Genomic DNA, 17419 nt, shown 5'->3' with positions numbered 1-17419 from the left:
GTCTTCTTTGGCAATGAGCGGTGATAAAGCGTTTTTGCCCTCTTCGAGTAAAATACGGTACATACAGAAAATTCGTGATACATTTGAACCAGGCTCGTTTTAGGATGTCAGATCAACGCTAACATAAAGTTTAAAGCATGCAAATTAAGACTGGATAGACAATTTGAAGCTTTCTTGCAAGATAATGAGCTGAGATGCTGTGCACATTTTGGCGTCCTAACCGGGAGGTTTGGGCCACCCACCGGCCGTTGATCCTAAATAAATAAAAAGATGCTTTTATTGAATGTCCCCGTCAATAAGTTTAATTTTTGTCGCGCAAGGTCGAAAATTTAACTTCAAATTTCATTCAAACAGAAAAATATTATTGATCTTATTTTATGGAACATGCTTGAGTTTACCAAAATACATATGGGCCCAGGTCACCTCCATGAAGTAAGCTGTTGGCCGCTTATGCGGTTCCTGGGCTCTAAGAGAGATCAAGGTAAATACCAGCTATGAATATTTTTCTCATTGTCGAGAAAAGGATATGAAACATGGCACCGGCCCATACCTCCCGGGCCATGGCCCATACCTCCCGGTGTATTTTGATGGATCGAAAAAGCACATGATTTATTGAAAGTTATCTCGAGACAAAATAGTTGATCCCAGATGCCTAATATCAGGCACACGTTGCAGGCGAAAGGCAATTTCACGTACACACAGTGAAAAACCGGGTCTAGCCACTGCCCACTGGAAGAAAATTGCCTTTTCACAAAACCGGCCCATACCTCCCGGGTCTCCCCTATTCTACCAATTTTAATGTTTTTTACCCCACTAATGGCTAGGCTGGAATATTGTTGTCTCGGACGGTATGCGCGGGGCAAAGTGGTCGGGGCAAAGTGGCCACGCCCCAATTGGCCATAAGTTGTTTCCATCTGGATAAAAAACATTATTTATATTCAAATGTGTCGTCAGGCATTCATCTTGGCCACTTTTCAGTTGCATGAGTTACCAAATAATGCAATTATTTTTTTCTTTCATGAAAATCCTTTCTTTGTTTACCTACAGGTGGAAGATGATAAAGTAAACATCCACCCTCGCTTAAACCTTGTCACCATCAAATACCCTAGTCGTACATGAGGCAACAATTTTGTTTCTCATATCGGGACTTGAGAAGACGCCAGTGGCCGCTTTGCCCCAGGGTATGGGGCAAAGTGGCCAATATGCATAGGTTTAAAGTTTTGTCAATATCTTCCATATGTGAACGCCTTTGGAAATAAAACGCAGTTGAAATAAAAGGCAACTTAATAGGGATCACATTGGTATAGAAAGAATCTTTCCAAGTTTAAAAATCAAGCGTTGGCATCGTGAGAAGCGTTAGGGTGGCCGCTTTGCCCCACTCTCCCCTACTTGGGGTCTGTGCTGAGCGTTAACTGCTGGCTGGACTCGACAGTACTCGATAGGCGTCTCCTGTACTTACTTGGGGTCTGTGCTGGGCGTGAGCTGTTGGCTGGACTCGACTGTATAGGCGTCTATTTTACTTACTTGGGGTCTGTGCTGGGCGTGAGCTGTTGGCTGGACTCGACTGTATAGGCGTCTATTTTACTTACTTGGGGTCTGTGCTGGGCGTGAGCTGCCGGCTGGACTCGAAGAGTACTCGATAGGCGTCTCCTGTACTAACTTGGGGTCTGTGCTGGGCGTGAGCTGCTGGCTGGACTCGACTGTATAGACGTCTATTTTACTTACTTGGGGTCTGTGCTGGGCGTGAGCTGCTGGCTGGACTCGACTGTATAGGCGTCTATTTTACTTACTTGGGGTCTGTGCTGGGCGTGAGCTGCCGGCTGGACTCGACTGTATAGGCGTCTATTTTACTTACTTGGGGTCTGTGCTGGGCGTGAGCTGCTGGCTGGACTCGACTGCTGCCGGGAACACGGGCTGGGCGTGCGATAGCGGCAGCTGGTACGGTATATGTGCACCTGACGAACAGATACACCGGTCAGCAGACGTGCGGCACGTCCACGCACTGGCGATAGAAAGCAGCTTATGTGTCAGAGCATATGTCAGTAAATGTCGACAGTTCCCAGCAAGAACTGATGATGTGTGTGTCAGGGATAGATCAGGGCTTTGAGCAGAGTGTGCTCGCTGACTCACGCAATTAAAGAATGATAGAAAAAATGACGGTTTCATCAGAAGGTATAAGACAGGTCGGATTTCCATAGATTCCGTAAGCACTCTGTCGTGCTGCTGTAATGAAGTTGGTCCCTGCAATATTTCACGATAAGCCCACTGACCTGAACACTGGTCAATGTACGGTGGACACCCGCCTCGCTATTGTGTAGGATATACCACAGCGATCCCAATGACCCCAAATGTACCCGCTGCCCCTGCGGATGATGCGATTTTAGCAGCCCCGTCCTAGCTCTTCCAGTCTTGACATCCCTGGGAAATTCTAGACTGTAGATAACTTGTAATAAAAATCGCGGCATCACCTTTGACCAAATTATGGCAATTAGCACTGGCGAACATGTTAGCTTCGAGCAACTCTGCTATGTGGACTGGGATGACATACAATTTATGCGACAAAGTTCACTGCGGTTTAGTCTACATAATTTATCCATGTGATTTGAAAAGGTTGTTCCAACGAGTAATTTATCCAAGCTGCAAAGGCTATATTTGAGGCTATCTCCATTTCAAAGAAACAATACCTACCCTACCGAAAGTCAACGGATTTTCAATGCACTGGATTTGATGGCCACGCATGCACGTGGACTGGCCAATACGGCAGCGGTGAACGATAACTTTCAGTGCCGCGGGATTTTCGGTCGGTCAGGCTAGGCACTAAATGCCAAATAGAAGAAATGATGCGACTGGAATGTTCGAGGGAGTCTGATAGCTGTATCCCATTGTAATTGTAAAAGTCATTGAGTACGGAATCTGTAACGTATGAAGTTCAAATACTTTCCGTGAACCGCAACATCTCAACAACGGAAGCGGCGCGCCAAAGCTCATCAAAATGGGTGAACCATACAGGCAATAGACCACTAATACGATAACGTACTTCATGCAGCTATTATAACTGTGGGAGCCGACGCAGTCTGCTATGGGTCAGGCATTGCCTAATTACAATGGCAAGTGGGCTGAACGAAAAAGCTACGGCCGCAAACGAGTTTGGTGGCAATACAGGAAATAAGGCCTCTTTGTTAGCCGGAAACCGAAGCGAACAGTCAATAAAACGGACATAGTCGGTGCGGGCTCACACACATACAAAAAAGGATGCCTCGTAACGGTACTATGGGGTCGAAATGGTCGAAGCTGAGCCTTCAATAAATTCTCCAACAACATACATTACATTTCATATGATCGAGCCAGGCTTTACTTAAACGAATAATTCTATAGTTAACAACGCACAAATGTCTGAGTTAATCACAATGCAGTGCAATGCAAACAATGTTCACAATTATCGAAGTCATTCCGTTGAAAGGATTACTATAAAACATAAATAAATAAATGAGTTTGAATAGTGTTTAGATCCCACAACACAACAGCTGAATAATCAAACCAAGTCTTCTACAGCAATTTTGAATGAACAAATTACAGCGAATCCCAAAGCCGTATACCGCATAAGCCTTCATGTTGATATTGGACACATAGGACACATATACTAACGTTCCGCGACCCATCACGCTCTAACCACACCCCGATATAAAGTATACGTACTGTGTGAGTCCTTGACCTGACTGAGAGGGCAGGGCATCAGACTGGAGCACGGTTGGCGGCCCCGGGGCTTCAGTTTCGGGTCGCAGGCCTCGCTGAGATGACCGCGAGCGTCCCGACAGAACACTGCCCGAGTCTGCTGACCCGAGTCCCCGCAGGTCACCGAACACTGCCGGAGGGCATGACACGGGTCAGGTCAGGTCACCGAACACTGCCGGAGGGCATGACACGGGTCAGGTCACAGAACACTGCCGGAGGGCATGACACGGGTCAGGTCACAGGACACTGCCGGAGGGCATGGCACGGGGCAGGTCAGGTCACGGGTCACAGAACACTGCCCGAGTCTGCTGACCCGAGTCCCCGCAGGTCACCGAACACTGCCGGAGGGCATGGCACGGGGCAGGTCAGGTCACGGGTCACAGAACACTGCCCGAGTCTGTTGACCCGAGTCCCCGCAGGTCACCGAACACTGCCGGAGGGCATGGCACGGGGCAGGTCAGGTCACGGGTCACAGAACACTGCCCGAGTCTGCTGACCCGAGTCCCCGCAGGTGACCGAACACTGCCGGAGGGCATGGCACGGGGCAGGTCAGGTCACGGGTCACAGAACACTGCCCGAGTCTGTTGACCCGAGTCCCCGCAGGTCACCGAACACTGCCGGAGGGCATGGCACGGGGCAGGCCAGGTCATGGGTCACAGAACACTGCCCGAGTCTGCTGACCCGAGTCCCCGCAGGTCACCGAACACTGCCGGAGGGCATGACACGGGTCAGGCCACAGGTCACTGACCAGTGACCACTGCCGGAAGACATGATATGGGTCAGGTCACAGGACACTGCCGGAGGGCATGGCACGGGGCAGGTCAGGTCACGGGTCACAGAACACTGCCCGAGTCTGCTGACCCGAGTCCCCGCAGGTCACCGAACACTGCCGGAGGGCATGGCACGGGGCAGGCCATGTCACGGGTCACAGAACACTGCCCGAGTCTGCTGACCCGAGTCCCCGCAGGTCACCGAACACTGCCGGAGGGCATGACACGGGTCAGGTCAGGTCACCGAACACTGCCGGAGGGCATGACACGGGTCAGGTCACAGGACACTGCCGGAGGGCATGGCACGGGGCAGGTCAGGTCACGGGTCACAGAACACTGCCCGAGTCTGCTGACCCGAGTCCCCGCAGGTCACCGAACACTGCCGGAGGGCATGGCACGGGGCAGGCCATGTCATGGGTCACAGAACACGGCCCGAGTCTGCTGACCCGAGTACCCGCAGGTCACCGAACACTGCCGGAGGGCATGACACGGGTCAGACCACAGGTCACTGACCAGTGACCACTGCCGGAAGACATGATATGGGTCAGGTCACCCAACACTGCCGAAAGGTATCACAAGGGTCAGGTTACAGGTCGCTGCACATTGCCGGAAGCCATGACAAAGGTCAGTTCACAGGTCAATGAATATTGCCGGATGGTATGATAAAGGTCATGCAACAGGTGACCAAACAAAATTGCCGGAAGGTTTGACACAGGTCAAGTTACTTAACACCGCCGGAGGTACAGAACGAATCGGGTCACAGGTCATCGAAAACTGCTGAAGGGCGTGACATGGGTCGTCACAGGTCACTGAACATTGCCGGGAGATATGAGGCGGTTCAGGTGACCAGGCGCACCCGAAAGGGCACGTTACGGGTCACATCAAGGATCAGTGAACGCCGACCGTTGAGATCAAAGGTAGGTGAGGCCATCAAATACTGCTCGGAAAGCACTCTCTCGCGGGCATTTGGCTGAACCACGTCGGAACAGCATCTGATCCCATGCGTGATGTCAAAAGTAACGACATATTGCTGCATTACTGCGCATTACAACAAATGGTGGTTGACAAGTAGTGTCACGACCTACACCGACATTAAAAAATTACGCTTCAATATGATATTGTACTCTTTCATAAGAAACAGTCAATTTAGGGAACAGGAACAATTAAGCAGACATGTGCATGGATCCGAGAGCTGGATCTATGATCTCAGTGGATCTCTCTAAAAAATAGAGGGGTTGGATCTATGATCCGAGTGGATCTCTCGACAAAATTCAGGGGTTGGATCTATGATCCGAATGGATCTCTCGACAAAATTTAGGGGTCGGATCTATGATCTCTGTGGATCCAGCGGGCAAAAATTTGTGGAGGAGCTATGATCTGTATGGATCTCACGACAACATGTAGCCAATGAAACCCTTATCCTACATAATTGTACACCTTACAGTGCAATACAATTGAGAATTGTCACTTGTGGACATGGTTAAGACCAGTTGTAATCATTAGGTATCAACATTAAATTCGAATTCAAATCAACAACATTTGTACTACATTTAAAATAAACCAAGAACATGCACATTGCTACTTTTGTGACCAATTGTAACTTTTTCATGACAGCACTGATGACAATTTTATCAACAAGCTACAGCCCAGTGGCGCAGCCAGGATTTCGTTTCGGGGGGGTCATCGCCTTCAAAGCGGGCCCCCTAGTGTGCGGGCCCCCCACCCATTTTTCAGAATCTCCATATTTCATACGCATTCTGCTGAGCGGGCCCCTTTAACTGCACGTTAACCCTGAGCGAGTTTGAATCAGAAAATTTGGATAGAACCATAGCTCGGTAATCACCCGGTGTTCCATTTTTGCGCAAATTGACCACGACAGAAATATGTTACTATGACATATGAAATTCGTATCTTTCGAGGCCGAAATGTGCCCCTTCCGCAATATGCATAGCATATATGCAATCGGAACTGTTGCCTGCTTCTGTCGGACAAGAAATAAGTACTCCCATGTGCCTGTCCTAAATCATTTTTTGGCTACTGTGTAGTAGATTGTTCCTTTATTCTTCTTCATTACGTGAATTCGCTCATAAGAAGTTTTAACCCTCGCCGGCACAAGGGAGGGGGAGTGGTTGATGCAACCCCCTAAGGTTTTTTTCACGAATAACTCGCGTAAAAAGCGGCTGATCGCGACGCAACTTTCAGTACCCTCGCGCTGATCAATTTTACACCTACCCTAGAAATGTCATGACCCTGACCCAAATGACCTTTGACCTACTTTCCGAGACCATGCTTGGCCAGAATCGCAGTTCGGCGTATGCCGGACCGCATAAGCCGCACGTTTGCAGCCCTTTCGTGGTTTCAAGCGTTCGAACATGTGATTTGATGTTGCTCCCATGCATAAGGGTGATGTCAATGTCCCCTGAAGGTCAGGTCAGGTCATTGGCCTATGATGACCTCGGTACACTTTTTCAAGTTATGCATGTTTCTAGGCTAGTTTTTTGGAGCTGAGTTCGATTTTAGCAACCATTTGAACATTTAAGAAGTAGTTTTGGTGCCTTCGTAACATGTTACGAAGCTGTCAGAGGCGGTTGACACGTAGGTACTACGAGTACGAATACCCGGCAGGATACTGGTACGAATACTGGTTGACCTAACCTGACCTGACCCGACCTGAATGAACTTCAATATCAGGATATGGATTTTATTAGAACCATCCGGAGTCGGAGTTGGAGTCGGAGTCGGAGTCGATTTTTGAAGCCGGAGTCGGAGTCGGAGTCACCCTAAAATCCATCAACTCCGCAGCCCTGGGCCAGACCGTTGCACCTAATGAAAATTGCGCAACTTATAGAACAAGTATGGGCATTGGGCAATGTGCCTGTGAGGGGTCTCAGCTCGATCGGGCTGGTGGTGAGCACATGGCGCGTGCTCAAAAAGTGCAAATTCGCATAATAGACTTTACATGTATAACTCGGCTTGCAAAATTAAGCGAAAATGGCTAAATTTGCCCGACACGGGTCCGGTCCCCGTGCAGTATCTCGGTAACCGTGGGTCCGATCGGCATGGGGAACACAGTATCGTGTATGAGAATCGAACGGGCTATCGAATGGTCAGCGGTGCAGGGATGGCACGCGCCACGTGCACCCATGAGGGCACTTATGCTTGAAAAATTGACGTTTCGGACGTATTTTGGACTTAATGCTATTTTCGGGTGACTGTCAGGCGGAGCGGGTTCAAAAAACGCCTGTTGTCAAGAGAAATATACCGCCTCTCATGGAAAAATTGTGAAAAGCTAATTGATCAAAAACAATGTGGCACAAATCGCTGGAGAAAATGGTATTTGTTCATGACTTACTTAATGACACGGGTATTGCTGCACAACCTGGTACGTTTGACAATTGAAAATGGCATAGTTGGAAATAACATTAAATTTTGTCCAATATCCAATCATAGCTTTTGCATGACGAGCAACAATATTCTTACAAATATAAATGTTTCAAACCTCTACATAGTAATTCATCAATGGCTTTCATTTTTCAATAACCTACGTCAACCTATGTTATAGGTAATACACTTGGCATGTTCTATAGTAGAACGCATGGTTATCGGACACGAGCTCCTCGATGCGATGGATATTTTTTCCCAAACCAAAATGCTTAGTTGTCAGAAGGCAATCGACCGAAATGGCAGGGCTGGTAAAGTGTTATGTCCTATTGACGTCGTCGGGGACACAGTACCAGTAAAAGTTCAAGTACCCGGGGTCAAAATTACCACACTTAGTAAACTTTTACAGTAATAAATAACTTTCAAATAAAGCAGAAACTAAACGCAAGTAAAAGATATCATTGAATCCACTACGTATATCCCCTTTAACAAGGACATATAAAGCCCCTATACCTAATACATACCTACAACATGGTTATGAACAATTAGTAGCCACAACTCACTTCCGTTAACAGCAAAACTACCGTCGACAGTTGCTAACGAAAACTAAATCAAACTAGATGATCAAACACATACTAACAGACGCTTAGACACCGACCCCGCTGTCGGCTGTGCTATTTCAAGCGGGGTTGATTGACGACCAGTTGTAGCCAGCTAAACGACTAGACAAACGACTAGATTCGGAACCGGGGTCGGACCGGTTGGACATGGTAAATTCATGCGGGGTCGATAGTTTCTAGCCGTCGTCGTTGTGAGCTACCGATACAATAGCGACACCTACTGCATCTGTTCGACGATCGTAGCGCCCCCTACCCTTTCCGGGTTCTTCGTCTGTTACGCTACCCGCTGACCGAGTGATGCCGTGACATTTAATTAACAAACTGGAAATTTCGAAGCGCGAGTCTGATAAGCAATTTAGTACATATGACTGCTCGTAAAAAAAAATATAGAAATGAAACCTAAGGAAACGCGCATCGTAGTTGCATGCAGCCTGCATACATGAATCGTAAAAAGGTCGGGGTCATTTTTCGCTCTCATTTTTTGGTCGGGGACGCAATTTGGTTTTTTACCAGCCCTGCGAAATGGATACATAACCCACGGACACGACCAACCAAACGCCCACCGATCGAAAATACCCCTTATTCGCGTTGCGGAGCAAGCGGGTCACTCTAGCGGGCCCCATTCACCCGGGGGCCCGGGCCCTATCCACACGGGGCCCCGAGCCCTATCCACACGGGGGCCAGAGTCCTATCCACACGGGGGCCGGCCCCGTCCACCCGGAGCTCCGGGGCCCGTCCACCAGGGGGCCGGGGCCCCATCCACCCGGGGGTTCGGGTCCCGTCCACCCGGGGCCCGGGGCCGGACCCATCCACCGGTGGCCCGGGCCCCGTCTACCCGGGGGCCCGGGCCCCATCCACCCAGGGGGCCCGGGCCTGTTCCCCCAAGGGCCCGGGCCCGTTCTCCTGAGGGCCGGGCCCCATCCACCGGGGGGGCCCGGGCCCCATCCACCCGGGGGCCCGGACCCGTTCTCCCGGGGCCCGGACCCATCCGGCGGGGGGCCCGGGCCCGTTCTCCCGGGCCCCATCCACCCGGGGGCCCGGGCCCCATCCACCCAGGGGGCCCGGGCCTGTTCTCTCAAGGGACCGGGCCCGTTCTCCCGGGGGCCGGGCGCCATCCACCCAGGGGGCTCGGGCCAGTTCTCCCGGGGGCCCGGGCCCATCCACCGGGGGCCCCATCCACCCGGGGGGCCCGGACCCGTTCTCCCGGGGGCCCGGGCCCCATCCACTCAGGGGGCCCGGGCCCGTTCTCCCGGGGGCCCCGGGCCCCATCCACCCGGGGGCCCAGACCTGTTCTCCCGGGGGCCCGGACCCATCCACCGGGGGCCTGGTCCCATCCACGGGAGGCCCGGGCCCATCCACCCGGGACCCGGGCCCCGTCCACCTGGGGCCGCAGGCCAACCCCTCACCCGTGGTGTCCCAGTAGGCATTTCTCGAAGCGGGCTCGTCCGATTAGATTAGGTTAGGACCCCTCTCCCCTCTCTCTCTCTCTTTCGAGCGGGCCCCTGACAGAAGTTTCGGGGGGGTCAGCTGACCCTCTGACCCCCCCTGGCTGCGCCACTGCTACAGCCACTTTAATTCAATGGACAAACAGCACAGACAGATGCAGTGGCAGCAGGGCACTGCAGATTTTCATTTTGGTCCCATTCTTTCCATGCAACGCCATAGGGCTAATGTTAAAATGCCAAAATCTATGGGGGGCACTGTACCCTGGTGCCACCCCCCCCCCCTGTTCCGCCGCCTATGGACAGATGTTAGGAAATCAAATCTGGAAGCCAAATAGGTCAGTTTTGTTAAAAATAATCCAGCAATCCACTTCTGCCATGGGTATGAAACCCCAATCCAGAATGTTCGTATGAGCTATTAGTATGTGCAACACAATTTCGATTTAGTTAGAATAGCAAACAACCTCTGATACTTTCCTAATAAAATTACAAGTTCAAGAATGGCATCAACTTCTTCAGATTACCTACTTTTGGCACGTGTGGTGCCATGCTGTGCTTTCGTTATGAGAGAGCCTCCCAAAAAAAGACAAACGAAATTCACAGCTCACGTTTTGGTAATATTTTTTTATTACGTCATTATCGTTTGACCAATGAAAAATCTTAATTTGACTAAAACCGTAATGATTCCAAAAGATTCCCCGTAATAGGCCTTTCAACCTAATGACGTAAGATATTGTGATGCTTTTGAAAAGTGAATAAAATAAAGATGCAAGGCGCGACCCGGCTCAGGGCCATTAATACCGTTTTAGCTTACGTTTACGTCATTAAATTCAACGCTACAAAGATGATATTCACAAACAATCGTATCGTAAAATTATGTGAGGTAGAAAAAAATGAACATTCTTTTGAAAAAACTCCAGACTTTTGAATTTCCAGTTTCATTTTTTATTTATTTTCATTATACTCGAAGGTAGAACGCTTAGCTCATTTGTTATTTGAAATGACGTCACGAGTTCTATTTAGATACTGAATAATCATTTTACGGTAAATATCCAAGGCCATTACAATTGAGATATTTCGCTTCCCACGCTTCCGCAGAATATTTTTATACTTTTGTTAATATCTCAGTTTATTTTATCAAATATTTCTTTCAATAGATTGAAATATCTTTACCCAACCAAGCCACTTGTGTCAGTATCATCTTTTATTGTTTATCAATCAATTGTGTTAGCTGGAAACTGGAAAGCCTCATGGTTGTCTAATGCAAGATTGTCTTATCAATATCATTATGTAGATTCTAACATGAATTGTGATGTGGTAGGTACCTAGTAATGTATTGTTCATTAGTCATTACTTTGACTTACCTCTATGTTCATTGTTAATGCAAACTTTTCTGTTGGTAACAATCTTCATGTCACTCAATTCTCTCAAGTTGTGACCGTCATGAGCCTCCTTTATTTTGTATTCTGTATAATGTAACTGGATGCCTTTACTAATAAGGCCTTTGTACATATAAAATTGTTTCTAACCATACTTTGGTATTCATAACTTCTTATGAAAGAAAGTTGTTAACATTTTGAGCACCTATGAGCTATGATCCCAATGGATCTCACGACAAAACTGGGGAGCCGGATCTATGATCCGAGTGGATCTAGCGACAAAATTGAAGGGTCAGATCTATGATCCCAGTAGATCTCTCGACAAAATTGAGGGGTTGGATCTATGATCTGAATGGATCTCGGATCGGGATCCATGGGATCGGATCTCAGATCCATTTTTCCGGATCCAAGCACATGTCTGCAATTAAGCTCATGTCATTTTACTTTTTGATTGGCCAGGACATGCTTCTGTTTCTCGCTGTCTCCAAAAGGTCACCCGCGTGACGGGTTCGTAACAGCAGCTGCACTGTCGCACGAAGGCAGCATGGCGACAGCCAATTCATTCTCACGAAGATTCCAGGTCCAGGAACCGCCTCACTAAGCGAGTCTCGGAAGGCATCAGCCGATCCCATTCTTATCAGAGCACCAATGGAGACGACGCCTTATAAGCATCCCAAGAAGTCCAGACTGCAAGTTTTCAATGCATTTAGTCACTGATTCATTCAATCGTTCATGCACAGCCTGTAGCTCTATCATCTCAGTGTGACTCCCAGAGGTCAGTGCCTGCCTGGCAGCAGACTCTCTCAACCAGTCGCCAGGTCGGCTCCGGTTCTATGTGCCAGCCGCGAGCCCCGAGCAGAGCGTCGATTTATAGCACGTGATTCGGCTGCGCTTCGCAGGCCAATTTCGGGCCGATCTATAATTCGGTGGCGGCCCGGCGCTGTCTAGGGCCAATATTCGGGTAGAGGACGGTTTATCACGGCCGATTGTCTGTAGAGAGAGGGGGAGAGGGCTCCGCAGGGCAGCGGGAGGGGGATGATGCTGGATGGTAGAGACGTAGGATGAAGAACACTGCGTGCGCGGTGCTTAGCGGCTGCTCGAAAAAATTCAATCACATTCTGAAGCAATTCGTCAGCAGAGTAAATTTTGACTGCTATTTATGACTCAAAACCATCATACCTTCCACTTTCAACCTGCCTGAGCACGCAAGTTTACGCATAACTTTCAAACGTGCGGTTAAACTCGTGCGAAGGAGGTGAAATATGCCGGGTACCTGCCTAGCTTAAATTCATCAGTCGATAGCCGCGGTGACAAACTTGAGTCATTCTTCATTTAGCGCCGCGGGGAAGCGATAGCGTGACCCATAAACATTTGTTAGGCACACAACCTGTCAGCCATTTACACGCCTTACAGCAGAGTAGTGTAGTAACTTCACGGTAAAACGCAGGCGGTGAGAAATACGCCGCCAGAACTACTGCGTGCTGGTTAATTTATTTTACTCAATTTCTCAATAATACGTGAATAGCTTTTGTCCAAACACACGTATTTATAACTTATATTCTAACACACTTGTCGAATGTCGAGATTCGGGGCCCATCCTCACTCCGCGTACAATGTTTTATCGTGCTCTCTCCATAAGCATGTTAGCTTTCCGGAAAAGCATTTGTAATTATCGTAAAACAATTCTTACATTAACTGTGATGTGATTCACTTTACCATGCACCCAAAAACATGATGACCGATTCGAAATTAGTGTGCCACGCCGACTAGTTGAACAGTGGAAAGGTCTTTCGTTTCCTGCAGCAAAAACAACATTGATGGGTTCTGCTCAATGGAACTGTACAGCCGGCCACCGGATCCTGACGTTGAATTAGTTAGAAGGCGTTTTTAACCTTTTCTCAAAGGCTATTGAAACCAATGCTGCTTGCAAGAAAATGTGTGCCAAAACGATTTTACATGTTTCTTGAGGATAGTGTGGACGGCACACAAAGTAGTTACCTAAATAAGGATTTGCATCTTTTGTTAGAACGATAAGATCACGCTCATCCACAACCGGTTATATTAGGTATGCAGCCGACTTATGAACGTCATGTGCTTCTTATGGGGATTACAAATGCATTGTGATCAAAGATCACTAAGTGAAACAGTCTCCAGCGGAAGCTGCTCAAACAACATGCAGAAGAACAGAATACGAGTACTTCACGCTATCTAACACAAATTAAGGGCTTCTGAACATGGACTCACTTCCTAGTACCTAAAATGATAAGGAATATATCTTTCTCTTTACTCTTTTTCGTGCTCAAAACTGCACACTTTGATCGCCCCTGATGCAAGATTCGTACTTTATAGCTCTGAAGTGTCGCGTGAACCGACGACAAAACCGAAAAAGAACACCCTAAGGCGAGGAACGCTCGGGCTGGCTCAGGTCTTCGCGTATTGAACGGCGTCACAGTTTCAGAATAAAATGGAAATAAAAAAGGACACTGGACGAAGCGGCTGGACCGCCTAGCTGTTACAGCCACTTGGGGACTTCGAGTGATTTCGATCAGGCCCAAACCGAATTAACTTTAATGGCACGCTGCTGGTGCATCGATAGGAGGACGACCCAGTCTATATGGCTAACTACGAACGCAATGTACGAGACATTCGCTCGATGAAACTGTTTAAGTATAGCATTTGACATTTGCCATCGGCCAGCTTAAGGGCTTGTATGAATGGTTAAACTCTTTTCAAAACTATGTAGAAACGCTAGCAGATACTCGAAAACCTATATCGCGTAACCTTATGAGATGCATGTTATGCATACTGTTAAACAAAAATACTGGTTGTGTAGGTATGGCTATTGCTGCTGCCAGCTAGGCGTATAAACAACCCAAGTTTAACAAAATTATTTATGAAACCAGTGCGTAAACAGGATGGGCAAAGTTAGATCAAAACATAAAAGGCCAACTCAAGATACACTTACGGCAAAGAGATGCCGTGCGTAGTCTTTCGCCAGATATCAACGGTCAAACTTATGGAGATGAAAAACGAAACAACTGTGTTCTTCATCATTTTTTTTTTACCAGATCCCTCGTGTGTCTTCGGACCGTACTTTGTCATATTTTCATATCAAAGAACCGGGATAGTGTCCTGTCAGGCCGCTAAGATTCGATTAATAATTATCATAATCCAGAACACCAAGCATAACGAAAAAAAGCCGGTACCACTCCTCTATTGCTAATCCGATTGATACAGCTTGATCTATATACGTGACCTTAACATTGATGTCGATCCGAGCTGAACAAAAATAAGAGATAATATTAGCCTTGAGCATAATTAATTTAGCCTTCTTGAGCGTGCCGGTAGCTCAGAGTTTCGGTAACACGTACCAGAACTGCAGCCAGTGAGGCCAGTAATCCATTTTCAGCTGAAGCCAGCTCTACTTTACGCTGCTCACAGCACCGGCACGCCCGTGAAACAATTGTCTGTGACTGGCGCACGTCCTAAACGTTCCGTGCCTCTCAAAACACTTCCACCGTGCTCTCCGGTGGTGTGCGAGGCTCAGCCGAGACGTGTCCCACCGTCACCCGAGGCGTGCTCGAACGTCGCCCGAGACGTGCTCGAACGTCGCCTGAGACGTGCTCGAACGTCGCCCGAGGCGTGGCCGAGACGTGCTCCGTTCGAAACTTGTGGCGTGCGCCCGCCGCCGTATCGATTGGGGAGCAGCGCGGTGCACTAGGCCGAGAGAGGTGAGCGGCTAAGGTCCGGCTGGAGCGGTGTACTATAGGGCTGCTAAAATCCCGTAGGTGTGGAAGAGTGAGCAAACAGATGGAAGGGAACCTGCTCCAGCTGGAGGTCCAGAAGGTAGACTAGATTCTGTCCAGACTGGATGACTAATCAGGTCTCAGGCTGCTTAGATTGAAAGGCCAGTCAGATCTGTCTGTTCGGACTGGACACTTGGACAGCTATTCAGACCTCCGTCTGCTTCGATTGGAAGGCTATCCAGACCTCAGGCTATGAGGGGCTATATGCATAGGGGAAATCAGATGCCAGGGTAGATTTGACGCCTCGATCAGGATCAATCTGACGGATTTAACAAAGTCCATGAATACGCGAACGTGTCTTTCATACTGGAATGTGTTCCATCGTCTCTTTCGGTAGGCTGGTACGCTCAGATCATCATCCAGAGAGTTATATTTATTTCATTGAACCTAGCCAGAATGCAACCCAGTTGTTGAAAAACAAATTTAACCAATATAAGAAAAACAGGACACTGCACTCAAAATACATGCAAGCAATTGAGCCGTCTGCGGAAAGTTTGAAGCCCATTTCAGAGAAGTTTCCCTAGAAAATCCGTAAACAATTCACAGTCAAGAGCAAACAGGGGGGAGCGAATGCAAACCATCTACTGCGGCTAGAGCCGCCGTTCACCAGAAGACCCTGAGACGATCCTCGTAAAGGCTCCGCCTGATCCCGCGATCTTGGCGGAAATTTGTCCTGCTGGCCAGCCGAGCGAATGAGATCTGTCCCCAGAAATAACCGCTCAAACAAATGGCCGCCGCAAAAGCTGCAACCATTCAAGATTAGACAGCACGGAGGCGCTGGGATCAGAATTTACAGTCGGCGTCGCCACTGGGGCCGGCCGGATCGTCGCGAGGCAATACAGTTGGGCCGTCGTCGCTTTCGACGAGCTGAGCGGGCCACCGGTCCCGCGGCTTACGGTCGAACGATGATGGCCACTGGCCGGCCCTGGTGCGGTCAGCCCGCGGCCAGGGCGCGGGAGGTAATCGCCAACGGAAAGCCAAAGGATGCGCCAGAAAGGAAAGCTCATTTTAATAGCGTCTGAAATTGTTTGTGATTTAGAAGCTAATGCTATAGGGGACAGTCGACAGATCATTACCTACAGTTTTGCTTCGGTACAGAATTGGTAAAAATGTTAGCATTTTTCCAAAAGCATGCATGCTTGGCGAATCAAGCAAGCATCAGTTGAATAAGAAAGAGCTGACAGGATTTCTTCATCACAAGATATATAACTTGACCAATGGTAAGATAATGTCATGATACATTCTGTGTTACAAAGCAGTTGACACTAGTGCTTCTGAGAAAAGACAAAAGAAGGGAGGATATCACGTCTGCAAAATGAATGAATTGCCAAACATTTCTTGTTGCTTTCTCTTCTCGTCTTGACGCCCCGGCCGGCGCGACGCCCCGGCGCCGGGCGCGGGGCGTTTCGTTATCGAGTTAGCTCGTTCTTGCCCGTCCGTCTGTCGGAGCTGGGAGGCGGGCCGGACAGCTCTCCATTTGAGGGACGGCCGAGCGGCGCCGAGGAAAACAACACTGGCCGCTGATCACTCGGAGGGCCGGCCCGGCAGCGACGCACACGAGCCAGAGGGCCGACCGTGCTGCAGTGCTGCAGACGGTGGGGAAGCTGCTGCCATTATTTCATTGTCAGCTGGTAATACAAGATGGCAATGCACAGTGCTTCTAGCACAAAGAATAACATTGTAGTTCCTGAAGCTATGCGTCTTTGGGCAAGCTTTTAATCACTTTTAAGCGTCATTGAATTAAATGTCATCATCCAGCTCGTATCACAACCAGTGTTGCTATTGAGACTGACACATTGACCCAGCAATCGCTATTTTTTTTGCGTAATTTAGCAAACCATACAGCTATATGTAAAAGGTGCCTGTGTATGAACTATGAGACATAAGTTACATACTCTCCCTGACCCCTGTGATATAAAAAAACGCCATCTGCTCAGTATGGCCTGTTCATCAGTTCCACTGTTGTCTGTTTGACTTCAGCATCATCCCGCAATACCGAGAAAATCTCCTTAACGTTGCCCCACCTGTCGTAATAACATCGACCGCCGAGCCTGCTGTCTCGACAGCACCCGCGGCTCATTCCGGTCTGGAACTGAGCTCGTTCCCGCCGCTTTTTCCCGACCTACCCTAGATCATTAGAGAGCTACTAATTGCCAACGATCGGTGTCAAAAGCGTCTCGAGCCAGGCCACACGCCTTGAGGAGCGAAAAACGTGACCAAGGCTCCGGCACCCGCACGCTGCAATGACGTGACACGCCGAATAGGCGAGGTTGTCCATCCATGTCGACG

General features: G+C 48.9%; 1 protein-coding gene across 3 annotated transcripts in view; it reads right to left on the bottom strand.

Moving 5' to 3' along the window:
- Nucleotides 1-17419, bottom strand: part of LOC122368692 (protein madd-4-like) — a 155569-nt gene that overhangs the window by 29813 nt on the left and 108337 nt on the right. For all 3 annotated transcript variants that reach the window (XR_006254279.1, XM_043342885.1, XM_043342884.1), the window contains exons 9-10: nucleotides 3697-3862; nucleotides 1856-1955 (exon numbers count right to left, since the gene is read on the bottom strand). Coding sequence is in view for 2 of the 3 variants with exons in the window: in XM_043342885.1 (XP_043198820.1) it covers nucleotides 1856-1955; nucleotides 3697-3862 (266 nt within the window). In the remaining variant the exon portion in view is untranslated. The remainder of the gene's footprint in view (nucleotides 1-1855; nucleotides 1956-3696; nucleotides 3863-17419) is intronic.

Source organism: Amphibalanus amphitrite, unplaced genomic scaffold (genome assembly GCF_019059575.1).
Source record: "Amphibalanus amphitrite isolate SeventyFive unplaced genomic scaffold, NRLGWU_Aamphi_draft 000968F_arrow, whole genome shotgun sequence".
In the NCBI taxonomy this organism is placed as follows: domain Eukaryota; kingdom Metazoa; phylum Arthropoda; class Thecostraca; order Balanomorpha; family Balanidae; genus Amphibalanus; species Amphibalanus amphitrite.
The sequence above is the reverse complement of the archived record's forward strand: the minus strand, read 5'-3'. Positions and strand labels throughout refer to the sequence as shown.